Source organism: Adiantum capillus-veneris, chromosome 2 (genome assembly GCF_014529385.1).
Source record: "Adiantum capillus-veneris isolate H3 chromosome 2, ASM1452938v2, whole genome shotgun sequence".
Taxonomy (NCBI): Eukaryota; Viridiplantae; Streptophyta; class Polypodiopsida; order Polypodiales; family Pteridaceae; genus Adiantum; species Adiantum capillus-veneris.
The window spans coordinates 155,154,977-155,169,379 of record NC_140932.1 but is presented as its reverse complement, the minus strand read 5'-3'; the positions used below and the strand labels follow the sequence as shown (position 1 = coordinate 155,169,379).

At 39.9% G+C, this 14,403-nt stretch overlaps 1 protein-coding gene across 7 annotated transcripts; it reads left to right on the top strand.

The window, feature by feature from the left end:
* Positions 1-5,216: 5,216 nt before the first annotated feature.
* LOC147463898 (uncharacterized) lies at positions 5,217-7,989 on the top strand. 7 transcript variants are annotated; one of them, XR_015185487.1, is made up of 5 exons: positions 5,217-5,706; positions 5,797-6,788; positions 6,911-7,005; positions 7,115-7,412; positions 7,623-7,989. XR_015185487.1 is itself a non-coding variant. In XM_086491791.1 (4 exons), exons 1-4 carry the CDS (start codon positions 5,346-5,348, stop codon positions 7,354-7,356), a joined length of 1,695 nt encoding a protein of 564 aa, XP_086347917.1. In that variant the 5' UTR covers positions 5,223-5,345; the 3' UTR covers positions 7,357-7,989. The 7 variants fall into 7 exon arrangements, 2 of the variants coding, with proteins under 2 accessions (XP_086347906.1, XP_086347917.1); XR_015185483.1 differs by having other exon boundaries at positions 5,224-6,788; positions 7,115-7,262; positions 7,348-7,412; XR_015185481.1 differs by having other exon boundaries at positions 5,222-6,788.
* Positions 7,990-14,403: the final 6,414 nt, after the last annotated feature.

The following is a 14,403-nucleotide window of genomic DNA, read 5'->3' as shown; positions in this document are numbered from 1 at the left end:
ATAAACATCTTTCTTGCTCTTTGAAGGTTTGTACTTGGTTCAACGTAAGATACTTGAGCCATTTGCTAGTACCCTCTAGCTTCTTAGGCTGATCTAGGTCCTTAGAGGGATTCTTTTTGCCTTGGTCTCCATGGTTATCATAAACCGCTCTTTGCTTTGTGAGATATGTGCTATGTTCTATCCGTCTGGGGATACCATTGGAATGTAGATCCTCAGCAATGATTGCCACTCCATCATCTGTTGAAGGGTATCGTGGGTATACACCTTCGTGCGCTTTCAAAGTGGTGGTTGAAGGTCGACTTCAAATTTTTGCATCTTTTTCTCGTCAGAAATCTTCATGAAAGGCGTAACTTTCAGAAGCTCCGGTCACTTTTGGATCAACATTTGAGGGTTTGACCACCAATGCAAGTCCCGTGCAAGGATAGCTCAATCTTCAGATCGATGAGTACAAGGACTGCGAATCATTTTTTATGGCAACCATCGAGGGATACGAGATCATCTTGGGTATGCCATGTCACTATCATATGCAATCAGTCCCAGATTATATGGAAAAAACCCTCACTTTCGAGCATGAGGGCAAGAACATTAAAATTTTTGTTGATTGTGGAGATTGGCTATTCCCTGTTGTAAGACATATCTCCATTAAAAAGAAAATAAAGACGTGTGTTTCTACTTACTTGATTTTTGCAACAAAAAAGGATAAAACTAACAAGGGTTTGCTCTCTAGTTTGGAAATTAAACACTTTCATTTACTGAAAGGTATAAGGATTATTTCACGGATACTCTTCCAGATAAGCTATCACCGATACGTCCAAAAAAGCATCACATTGATCTCGTACCAGGTAGGTCTCCCCTGAACCAACCCACTTACAAGGTACGTCTTGCTTAGTAAGAAAAAATGTTGAAGTAAATCACCAAGCTTTTGAAAAAAGGTATGTTCGACCAAGTACTTCACCTTACTGCTCTCCGGTTTTACTGATACAGAGGAAAGATGACCCTATAGGCTATACATTTGCCTCATTGGAATTTACATTCAAGTTTCCACTATTAAAAAGAGGGAACAAATGGTCATAACTGTCATGTGAGCTTACATTACTGTCTTTAGTACATGACAACAAAGGCTAAACAAAATCTTCCACAAACACAACATCGCGTGAAACCAAGATACATTTCATTTGTGGAAGGTATAACTTCAGTATTCTAATATAAAAAAATGCATTTAACATTCTTATCAACCAATTTTCTGCACTGTGTTTCTGGCACCAAAGCATAAGCTAAACAACCAAAAATGTGCATGTGATCAATAGATAGCTTCTTATCATGCCATGCTTCATAAGGAGTCATATAATACAAAGCTTTCATAGGACACATGTTAAGTACATAAGTAGCACACATGATGGCATCAATCCAAAACGAATGTAGCAAAGCTTAAATCTTAACCATACATCGTGCCATCTTCATAAGCGACCTGTTTTTCTTTTCAACAACACCATTTTGTTGAGGTGTATACGGCATTGTACATTGGTGTTTTATCCCACGACTAACAAGAAATGCATTAAACTCATGAAACATATACTCCCCCGCTTCTTGATCTGAACGCAGGGTGGCCATAGTACATTTAGAGACATTTTCAGCCATAGCCAAATATTGCTTGAAGGACATGAATTCTTCGGGCTTAGCTTTAAGTGGATACACCCATGCATGCTTGGAGTAATCATCAATGGAAGTCACAAAGTATAGGTAATTGCCTAAGGATGGAGTTTGCATAGGCCCACAAACATCACTATACACAAGTTACAACGATCCTTTGGAAACTTCAAATGTTGCATCTTACCCAAAATACATTCTTCACAAACATGCTTCACATGTGTTTCAAGAGGTGGCAAAGAATCAACTATATCATCAGATTTTTGCAAATGCAGCAAAATTGGTAAAATTCAAATGCCCAAGCCTTTGAATCCACAACTGAATTTGCAAAATTCTCCCCACACTTGTCATACAAAGTGAGCTTATAGAGCCCACGGAACAAAATGCCAGATGCAACAATTTCATCACCAAAACTGAGATCATGAATTGTACATCTGTCAACCATAAATTTCTCAACAAGACTAAATCTAGCAAGTGCAGATACAGACACAAAAGTTTCTTTTTGATCCCAAGTACATAAATTGCATCAACAAGTGGGAAAGAACTTTCATTTGCAGTAGTCAACACAATCTTCCCAACTCGCTTGATCAAATATGAGGCATTTTTGGCACAAGTGACTATATTCCCATGAGGGACAGCCTCGAGAGAGGTAAACAAGTCCCGATGTGAGGTAATGTGCTTTTTGTAGCACCACTATCAGTACCACGCATGTGAATTTGCAGCAACTGACATACATGCATCATAGACGGAAGGATCTGCATCTACATCAACATTACAATCTCCTTTCATGAGGAACAACCTCGAGAGAGGTAAACAAGTCCTGATGTGAGGTGATGTGCTTTGAATTACCACTATCAATACTACACATGTGAATTTGCAGCAACTGACATACATGCATCATAGACGGAAGGATCATAAGTGCATTCTGCACAAAATGCCCACTCTGTATCTACATCAACTTTACAATCTCCTTTCACAGAAGATTATATAATAGTTGCACTTGTAGTGGAACAATTTCTTTCTTATTGGCCTCTCTTGCCTTCAATTTAGGACATTGCTTAATCAAGTGATCATTGGCCTTGCAATAATGGCAATGCATCTTCTTCTTTTCCTTTTCACCTGAATCCCCATACGAAGTGTTGATGTAGAAGCATTAGGAACATGTGATTTGCTACTTGCTGAAGAACCATGAGAAGTGGCTACATTGCTACTACCCGCTTTTCTTTGAGCAACAACAAAATCCTATTCAACTGCACGTTGTTTAGCGCTATTCTTTCTTGAAAGTGATTCTTACAACAACAATGTGCATAATGCATCAAACTTGACAACATTAGGATTTTTTTGGATCATAAGTCTCCAAGTACTAGCAAAAAGCCTCGTAAGAATCTAGCAATGCATCAAGAACAGTCTACACAAGTAAACTGTCAGAAATGACTTCGCCTACAAAAATGCATCAAGAACAGTCTGCACAAGTGAACTGTCAGAAATGAATTCGCCTACAAAAATGAGTTGCTAATTAATATCCTTGATACCAGCAAGGAAAGTGTCTATGTCATCTTCCTCATGCATAATCTTCGACTCCAGCTCTTTACGGAGCAATGTAATTTTAGCCTCATTGCGACTTGCATAAAGACCAACTAGAATATCACGAGCCTATTTTGCAGATTTAGCTGAACAAATGTGAGGAGTAATAGTGTGCTTCTCAGATAATGCAATCAATGCATGAGCCTATGCATCTCTAACATCCCAACGAGACTGGTCAATCATAGGCAAAATAGCTCTAGAAGCAGCAATCCTGCCACCAAAACCTACAACATCTGTATACACAGAATATAGACGTACATCAATGCCCTGCACAACATTCCAAACACCCTTTGACACAAGAACATGTTGCATCATATAAGCCCACATTGGGTTATTGTCCCCGTCCACTTTATCCTCAGTAACGAACATCTTGAATACATTTGTGTTGTTGTCACTCATGGCAAGTGCCTGCATCCGATGTGAAAATTGCCTGAAAAGAGGAGAAACAAAGCGGGGCTAACACGTGATATATAGCACAACCCAAAGAAGACTGTAACAAACCTATTATGCATAACATTGCACTGACAAAAATTCTGCACAAAAGGAAGAAATTGCATGTGTAATACTGCCCGCAGTGGAAACGGAGGCAAAATTAAGCCCGAACGAAAATTCTGAGCAGACCAAACTCAACAGGCCATCCCAAATTATTTGTCGACGTACTGACGCTCACTAAAGCTCACCCAAATCAGAGAAAGTGAGGAGGCGGGTGTTGGCGATGCTGACGACCATGCTCGCGAGGACGCAACTTGCTATGATACCAATTGTTGGAAATAGGGTTGCAGGGAAACACACACATTTTGGAGAAGATGAAGAAGCTCAAGGCACACAACAGAGAGTATATTTCTTAGTGTACAATGGAAAGATAAGTTAGCCCTAGAATGATGGGCGTATATCAATGCATGGGGAAGAAAACCTCCTAGTGAGGGGAAAAATGCCTTGGCGATCCCAAGTGTGTTCACACATTACTTATGTATGTTTTTTTTTTTTGGTTTGGAGAAGGGGGGAAGGGGGGGGGGGCAAAGCATGTAAGTATGTAATGCATTGATCATTATCTTCTTCTACGATATCTGCTAACTTCTAAACTTACAGTCTTGCAGAGTTCGGACGATTGATAACATATATACATGCGCATTGGGATCAACTTTTAACACAAAATACAAGTACATTACTATCTTTCCATTGGAACATATTCTATGGTAATCTACTTCATGAATGTGACTGGGAGTGAACTTTTGCTCACAAAGTAATCCTGGCTCACTAGTTGCTCTAAGAGATAAATTTTCATGGTCAACCAAGTAGGACTAATTCTCATTCCAAAACCTTTTTTTGACTAGATAAGGAGTCCTTAGTGAAGGGTGGATTTTTGGGTGCAAATATGAACCATTAGAAAAAGCTTGTCCTAATGCCACATGGCAAGTTAATGATAATAGGTTTTATTTTAAATCATTTATTTTAATCACTTCTGAGAGGGTGTTGACATTTGTGTAACCCTCTTTAAAGAGGGGCATTGGGTATTGTGTTAAACATTATTTTTTATGCTTTTGTAATATATTATAAACTAAATAGTTGATTGTTGTCACACTTTTTTTTTCAAAAATAGTAATCTTTTAGTGTCATACCACATGTTTTCAAATACTAATGTCACTTTCTATTCTTTCTCTCACGTAGAAGTCTTTATTATGAAACTCTTCTCAATAGCCTTATGTAGGCCATAGTGAATTTTCACCTTGTTTTCTTTTTGGAGGGGGGGAAGTCGAAAACCCAAGCCAACCATAAAGCCTTGCAAGTTGCACGTCCTAACAACAACAAGACATCTAAAGACAAATATTGGCATTATCTTTCACTCTAATTGGGGAGAGAGAGAGAGAAGAAGAAGAAGAAGAAGAAGAAGAAGAGAAGAGACTATGGATTAAAAAGAGAAAAAATAAAACATACCTTCCAAAATTGAAGAGTACTCCGTTGCTGTACACGTGCTGAAACTCTTGCCGAAAATGCCAGCAAATCCAAGCCAATCATTGACGTGAGCCTGCGTGGTATACCGTTGGAGGTCGAGAACAGCTAGTCTTTTTAATCACAGTGGGACTCGGCTCTAAGGCTATCTTTCTGGTTCTGGAATGGCAACTGCGCGAATGTGCACCGGGCATTGGGTGAAAGGCGAAGGTGCTCGTTTGGCCCGCTCTTACTACAAAAGATCATGGTGCTTTGCATTGCCCAGGTTTTGTTTCACTGCAGCAGTGTCATGGACATCAACGCCCCCAGGGCCAAGTCAAGAAGACGGGGGATTGAAGAAGGAAGAGGAAATCGACAGTGCTGCTGGCGCTGCTGCCGTGGTGAGCGGGTTCTCAGAATATTTGCTTAGCTCCTCCCCCTGGCCCGAAGCCCCCTACTGCCCTGACTATGTTGGACCTGTGGTAGTTGCCAAGACCACTGATGGGTGCGGCCGTGGCCTTTTTACAACAGAGGATGTGCGTGCAGGTACTCTTCTTCTCATCAGCAATCCAATGGCCATCACCTATGATGACCCTCTTCGCATCTACCTCCTCACGGAGCTTGTCGCTACTGCAGAGAAGGACCATCACTTCCGCAGGCAGATCTATACACTTGCACACACCCATGAGGCGCAAAACGTTTTGCCAGTGCCCACCATGGATCTCCTCACTTCGCCATCCTCAAGCTGCACCAACATCAGCTGTGACAACGATCTCCCCTCAGTTGATTTGACAAGAATCATGGATATCATGGTGCTCAATTCTTTTGAGGGCGAGTTTCCCAATAAAGACCCGCAAAAGCCAAAGACGAGGCTCTCAGGTCTGTGGCTCATTCCTTCCCTCATCAATCACTCCTGCCACCGTAATGCAAGCCGCCTTATAGTGGGAGGAGCCATGGTCATTCATGCAGCTGCAGAAATCCGCAAGGGCGAGGAAATCACTATAACGTATGTGGATATTCTGGCTCCGCTTCAGGCCCGGCAAAAGGCTTTTCAAGACATGAGGTTTGGCTTCTCCTGCATTTGCAAGAGATGCGTCTTGGAGCAATCACTCGAAACATGCTTGGCTGATGTTAGCAGAGAGTTTTGTAGCCTTCATGTCCAAGTTACAGAGGAGGTATATCTGGCATTGTTTTCGCCAACTTCTCTATCATCGAAATCATCCTTTCCAGCATGCACGAACTTGAATAAACTTTTTGAAACATTGTCCGAGAAAGTAGATGCAATTGATGGGCTTTCGGAATTGGAGAAGAAATGGGTATTAGGTGGTTATTCCTCTGCGTTTTTGGGCAAATGGCTTGTTAATGGCTACACTACACGTTTTGCAGATTTGCCATCGTTTGTAAACCATGATGTGGTTGCAGTTGTGGCGGCCATGCAGGCAACTATTCCAGGTCTGGTCCACACTTTGTCTCTCATTGCCATTCTATGGAGTCTTGCAGAGAAAATGGAAGGGAATGAAACCTTTGCAAAGGGTTTGTTCAGGCTAGGTATTGACGAATGTGCGCGTGTCTATGGAAATCAAAAGTTAAGCTATTTGGTGAAGCTCATGGAAAAGTCGAGGGACACGGTACCCATTTTTTAATATTGTTTGGGAAGATAAAAGAGTCAGTCTTGGTGGTGTGTGGCTGATGATGTATGTACTATGGCTTGTCCACAATGTCCCCAATTTGACATCAATTTGTCATGCAGTTTGACGGCCTGTGTTATGCCTTGAACATGAATGGCAGAAATTTGGGCGTACTGCTGTTTAACCAATTCTACCTTGGAGTTATCCTCAAACCCTGGTAAGCTTCCTTTTGGGTGAATCTGTGGAACATCATGAATGCAGAAATGTTGAGGATGGAAGGCATCATCCAATCAATGATGGCGCCGCAAAGTGTCTTCTTTAGTCAGGTATATGATATTGTCGAAATATTTCATAAAGACAAACCCTGGTAAGCTGCTTTGGGCGAATCTGTGGAACATAATGAATGCTGAAATGTTGAGGATGGAAAACATCAGCCAATCAATGATGGTGCTGCAAAGTGACTTTTTCAGTCAGGTATACGATATTGTCGACATATTTCATAAAGACGAACCCTGGTAAGCTGCATTTTGGGTGAATCTGTGGAACATCATTAATGCAGAAATGTTGAGGATGGAAGGCATCAGCCAATCAGTGATGGTGCTGCAAAGTGACTTTTTCAGTCAGGTATATGACATTGTCGATATATTTCATAAAGATGATGGTTTGTTGGCTTAGTTCTGCCTTGCATTTTTGAGACTTTCTTGACTTGCTGTGAAAAGGAAGATTGAAGAGCACTGATCCGGCTATTCAAGAAATTATCTCATTTATGATGATCATGTAAGTGGCTCTAGAAAGTTAAATCGATAATTTGGGTGCCTGTGTTGTCATTGACAGGGTTGACAAGTATGATCATGTACCACCAGTTTACGTACGAAGATGTACGATACTAATCGAACTACATAAGTTATAAAAAGTATTGCGGATGTTACTATGCATGATGGAGCTGATGGTTATATTGTCTTGTGGGTGACTACCATGGGTCTATACCTTGCACTTTCCGGGTAAATATGGGTTTATCCTCAATTCGTCTATGTATTTTTTAGTCGTATAGCGGATATGCAGACTTCACATTGTGAAATTTTCGTCTTTGTTACGACCAATTGATAATTCTTTCTATCTATTGTGGTGCGTATACCCTATCAAATACCTGATTTTTGTGCTAATTTTTCCGATTTAATGCTTCTTTTGGTGCTTGGCTTCATTATGGCTGAGTTTGCCCTTGATCTGTGGAGTCATGACAGAAACTCAGTTCGGTGAACTTTGTGTTGTTGTATGCTCATGTTTGTGTGGTGATTGGGAGCATATGTTAGTATTTTGCTCTACGCCCACTATTGGGCACTGACGACATTAGTGGGTCATTATTTAATACTATGCATGATGGAGCTGATGGTTATATTGTCTTGTGCGTGGCTACCGTGGGTCTATACCTTGCACTTTTCTTTGAGGGTGATTCTGGGTTTATGCTCAATTCATCTAGGTATATTTTTTAGTTCTATAGGAGACACACCACATTGTGAAGTTTTTGTCCGAGTTACGTCCAATTGATATTGTGCTAATTATTTCTATCTATTGTGGTGTCTACACCTATCAACTACCTCATTTTTGTGCAATTTTTTTTTATTTAATGCTTCTTTTAGTGCTAGGCTTCATTTTGGCAGAGTCTCCCTTTGATCTTGGGAGTCATGACAGAAACTTAGTACGTTGAACTTTGTGTTGGTGTGTGGTGCATGTGGTGTTTGGGAGCATATGTTAGTATTTAGCTCTACACCCACTATTGGGCACTGACGACGTTAGTGGGGATGTCGTGGTATTTAGTCATGCATAATTGATGGAGCTGATGGTTATATTGTCTTGTGGGTGACTACCATGGGTCTATACCTTGCCCTTTCCTTTAAGGGTGGATCTGGGTTTATCCTCGATTCATCTAGGTATATTTTTTAGTCGTATAGTGGACATGCATGCAGACTTCACATTGTGGAGTTTTCGTCCGAGTTACGACTATTTGATATTGTACTAATTCTTTTTACCTATTGTGTCTATCAACTACCTCATTTTTGTGCTAATTTTTTCGATTTAATGCTTCTCTTAGTGCTAGGCTTCATTATGACGGAATCTGTCCTTGATCTCCGAAGTCGTGACAGAAACTCAATTCATTGAACTTTGTGTTGATGTATGCTCGTGTGTGTGTGTGTGTGTGTGTGTGTGTGTTTGGGATAATATGTTAGTATTTAGCTCTACACCCATTATTGGGCACTGACAACATTAGTGGGGATGTCGTGGTATTTAGTCAATACTCCACATGATGGAGCTGATCGTTATATTGTCTTGTGGGTGATTACCATGGGTCTATACCGTGCACTTTCGTTTAAGGGTGAAGTTGGGTTTATCCTCGATTCATCTAGGTATATTGTGGATGTTATGTATGAATTGAAAAAAAAAAAGACTTGCTATTTTAGCCTAGAGTTCGATTTTTACAATATATACATGAGGGAAAAGAGCTTATTGGGATAAATGGCTAAGAAAGCTAGAGCCCAAACATATTTTAAAGGCCAAAAATCAAGTCCACAATGCTCAAAACTTGTCATTTTGGTGGGTCAATAGAGGCTCCAATGTTGACCTAAAAACTACCAAATGAGTATTGAACAAAATGTACTACTTGATGATACAAAACAAGTTGTCTCGTACATAGAACACGAACAACCTTGGTTGTCAAGTTAGTTGATGTCTCCATGGAGAGACCAGTGACTAGAAAGATCATTTTTGAGAGTACTACTATCACAGAGTGAAGTGGACAAGATAAGCCCATGCTTGCAAATGGCAATCACTGTGCCATTCTCTCTATTTGAGTATTTTTCTCTTGAGCAATGGGCAGTCGGGAGGCTTTATCTCAATTTGGTAGCAACAGTTCTAGAATCCATTTTGAGCCCACATGGAGAGATGCTTTTCTTCACAAATCAGGCTTATTTTGAGGCTTAAATGAAGAGATGCATCCTTGTTTTTACAATTTAGGATTGTCTTGATGTAATGAGAGTTTCTGCATTAAAAAGGGTTTGGTTTTTGTTCATACTAAAGGCGCCAATCAAAAGAGGTTGGAATGTGCCTAAATGAGAACTTTAAAACAAATCAGTCACAAATTAGTTCATGTACTGTTTAAATTAGTCCACGTATTGTAGGCTGGGGATGTGGACATGGCCTTTGCATATCCAACCATTCGCTCTATGAGCATCCATCCGATTTGTAGTTTGGTTCACACCATTTGAGTTGAGCCAGCAAGGGTTATTGTTTGTCCATAACCAACAAGGGCATCGTTGATTCCGGCGGAAACCCATTGTCTGTGAGTAGCTGTAACATCACCATCCTTGTGTTTTGGACATTTCCACATCACCCAAGGGAGTTCTCTCTCAAAAGTGGTCGCGGAGGGACATCATCTAGAAGGAACTTCATCCAAGTGGCATGCATGGAGTTCAGTTCTACTACGTCACCCAGAGTAGGAGGGGATGTCACATGCACATGGCTCTATGTGCCATGTGGACATGCTTCATTGACGTCCAAAGACAATTTTCCATCTATGGCTAGATAGGAGTGTCTAGAATCCTATGAGGATTAGTATCGGTAATTTTGTGAGCCTATTCGCAGGTTCTGCAATTCAATAGATTAGGTTTCCAATTTTGGAACCCTCTTGCATAAATGGTTTGTACAGGCGTTTTGACAAATGTTATTACACTACGGTGGGCTCTTGGCACCTCGATGGGTTGTCGAAGTACCGAACCGCATGTAGAATAAGCAACGATAGCAACTCTCGCACCGCCTTGCCGGTGATGGGCTGAAAAATGAAAACGCTAGCCCAATTTGCTGCCAAGAGTTAGTGCCAGGGATGAATTCTCAAAATGTTGGTTGATAGGTTGAAATCAGAAAACGCTGGGATTGATTGCAAAAAACGTTGGCCTAAGGCCGCTTCTTCACTTAGCGCTTCTTCACTACTAATGATTAAACGATGGCTACCTTGCTCCCGTTATAGGTGAAATTTGTAGGTTAAATACATATTAGGCCTTAGGTAGGGCAAGTGTCCACCAACTTGCCCAACAATAAAGCAATAAATTGATTTATTAGAATTGAGTCAGTGGGGGCCTAGTTTTGGGTAAAACCATCGCACATCTGTCCACCTAGGAATGGCTCGTTGGATTCCTCGAACTTAAAACTACATGCTCGTCACGCCAGATGCCCACCGTAGTGTAATAACATCTGTCAAGACACGTATACAAACCATTTATGCAAGAGGGTTCCAAACTGAAAAACCTAATCTATTGGACTTGTCCGGACATGCAGGTCCTGCGAAAAGCTAAGATTTAATATTTACGTAATTACCAAAAATTTGTGTGATCATAAGGTCTTATTGACATATTTACATAATCACACTTAACATGATCACAAACAAGTCGGTTAAGAGCAACGTGGAAACCCACAAAAAGCCTGTCAAGTAATGCAGTTTTTCGTGCGGGTTCGTCGGGAAAACCTAGATGCCCGGTGGACCCACAACATAATATATATAGGGCCTCGATCGGATCCATTGGTGGGTGTTATTCCTTGAGCCACTTTGTGTGTGTGTGTGTGTGTGTGTGTGTGTTTGAGAGAGAGACGATCGCCTTCGCAGGTACGTCGAGAGGAGAGAGGGAGAGAGAGTCGTGTAGGAGCGTGCTCCACGTCACAGTGCGTGGCAACAGTGAAGTACTTGACCACACAACCTTGGTGTGTGTGTGTGTGTGTTGTGTGGTAGCTCGCCTTTTGTCGTATTGCACGGCAGTCATAAGGTACCTTACCATACAATGTGAGTGTACGTAAGCTGTTTTATGAAACAATGCTTACCACAAGGGCATCACCTCAGTGACACGGGGAATATGATATCCTTGTGGTAAGTATTGCTCACTGTCTAGGTACTACATCGGTAACGCGGTGATTCGATGATCGCCTTCGCAGGTACGTCGAGAGGAGAGAGAGTCGTGTAGAGGCGTGCTCCAGGTCGTAGTGCATGGCAACAGCAAAGTACTTGACCACACAACCTTGGTGTGTATGTGTGTTGTGTGGTAGCTCGCTTTTTGTCGTATTGCTCTTCAGTCATAAGGTACCTTAGCATACAATGTGAGTGTGTACGTAAGCTGTTCTACGGATCAGTGCTTACCACGAGGACATCACCTCGGTGACGCAGGGAATATGGTGTCATTGTGGTAAGTATTGGCTCGCTGTCTGGGTACTACATCGGTAACGCGGTGATTGTAATATCCTTATGGTAAGTCAACTTACCTTCTCCTTTCCAGAAAAACATATGGACATCGATCGGTAACGCGGCTATATAATGCTCGTATGCAAGCCATTATTGCTCTTCAGATTTGGCGGCACTTGGTCGGTAACGCGGCTAATTGAGTGTCGTTTGTTAGAAGCATCTGTTTTTACATAAATGTGACGTTCATGTCGTTAACCGACCATACGAACGTCATATAATTTGTATGTGCATGTGCAGTTTATTTTTTTAAGTATTAAGTATATGAAATACTTGGTCGGTAACGCAATCGTGAAAAGTATTTCATATAGAAATGTTTGAATTGTTTGAAATTTTTTTAAGGTTTTCTTATCAAAATATATACTAGCTAATCATATTCAAAAAATTGATTTATTCATCAATCATTGTCGTTATTTTAAATGCTACATTTACATAAGTAATATTCACACTATGTTATTTCTCTATGTTTGCAAATATGTAAAATATTCATTTTAATATTTCTAAAGAGAAAGACATTCTTTGCAATTTATGAGTGGTTTGTATAATTTAAATGTTTTAAAATGAGCTAACATGAAATTAGCAATATGTACATTATGATTCATGTATTTTTTATTGGTTTTTCTTTTTTTAATGAATCGTGATAACGTGCAAACTATAAACTCATGTCTTACGTTATATCAGAATATTTTGAATTGTTTTGGGTTTTTAACTTGTTCTGTTAGATCTAGATGATTTTCTTACGAGTTATTTATTTTTATTACATTTGATACGATTAAACATAGCATTTTAAAATGAAAATGATTATCAGCCTGAACGAACATAATCTTGCACAATTTTTTGAAATCTTAAAGTTGGGATATGGTTTGTTTGAACTACTGTGAGAGTACAACGGGCAAAATATAAACTCGTGTCTTGTGGTTTCCAAACAATATGTTGAAATGTTTTAGGTTTTTAACTTGTATTGTTTGATCTGGATGAAGTTCTTAAAAGTTATTCTTTTTTTTTCATTTTACACGAGTAAACATAGCATTTTAAAGTGAAAATGGTTTCCAATGTGTGTCAATATAATCCTGCACATTTTTTGAAGTCTTCAAGTCATGGTTATGGTCTATCTGAACTAGTGTGAGAGTGTCAGTGCAGTGTGCACCCATGAAATTATATTTGATATGTTTTTTTAATTGTCCATTGAAAAAATAATGCCAAATCAAAAGAAAATTATTATGTGTGTCATTCGAAAAGAATGTATTTTGGCAAATATCATCATGTGCAGATGGTCGCATACAGCAAATTAGTGGAAGTGACGTCTTCATTAAAGACCTCACTAGCACTATATAGGAGAACACAGAGCGTAGGTTGCGAGGTGAAGGTAGGTTGCGAGGTGAAGACCAATATAAGTTGTTGATTTCAATAGGAATCCGAGATTTTGACCTTCACCACAAGACACATATTAGTCACCTCCTCCTGCATCCAGAGTTGGTCCCTACGTCTGCTTCAGATGCATCTTCACATTTTCAATGTCCAGCTTGTTACAAAAAATTTGATGGATGGAGTAGATACTATACATTGGCATGTGGTCATTATTATCACCTTGTGTATTTAATTTTTTTGATACAAAATAGTAGCCATGTGCAATCTGTTCACAAGGTATTCCACAAGGAATATATATTTGGCATGGCAATTGAGTATAAATTCAAGCAAGTCTGCCAAGATATCCCTGGCACAATTAAAAATCTATTTGGTAGCGAAGATGCAGGTTCTGAGTATAACAATTGAGATTAACAGATTATGTATAGCTGATACTATGAAGCATTGTATATAATCAAAACACGTTGAATACAAGTTCTTTCATAATGGTTTTTGACACAATCTTCATTCTACTCTCAAGCTATATTGAATCTGTGAAGTTGTTATCTCGTTCTCAGTCCGAGTGTTGTGGGTCTTCTTGTAGCTCAACTTTTACATCTATTATCAGATTCTCTTCTATTTCGTCTATAGTACACCGTTATTGAACTCTTCTTCATCTTCGTTTTGACAATCATACAACGGGACTAGCATTTCCTCCTCGTAGACAGCACTTTCGATGTAATGCAATATCTGTACGTTGTAAAACATATACACTAATTTTTTGCTTTGTTTGTTAATAATTTATTGCGAATAGTACTATAAACATACTTGTACATAATCCAGTTTCTCTTCGAGCTTGAGTTTGCTGCACATTGCGCTAGTACTTTCATTGCAAAGGGACGTAAGGTCGAGTAATGCTCTCCACCATTCATCATCCACCACTTCCATGTAGGTTTTTGCCATTAACTATACAAATCATTCTCAAAAGGATTTTAT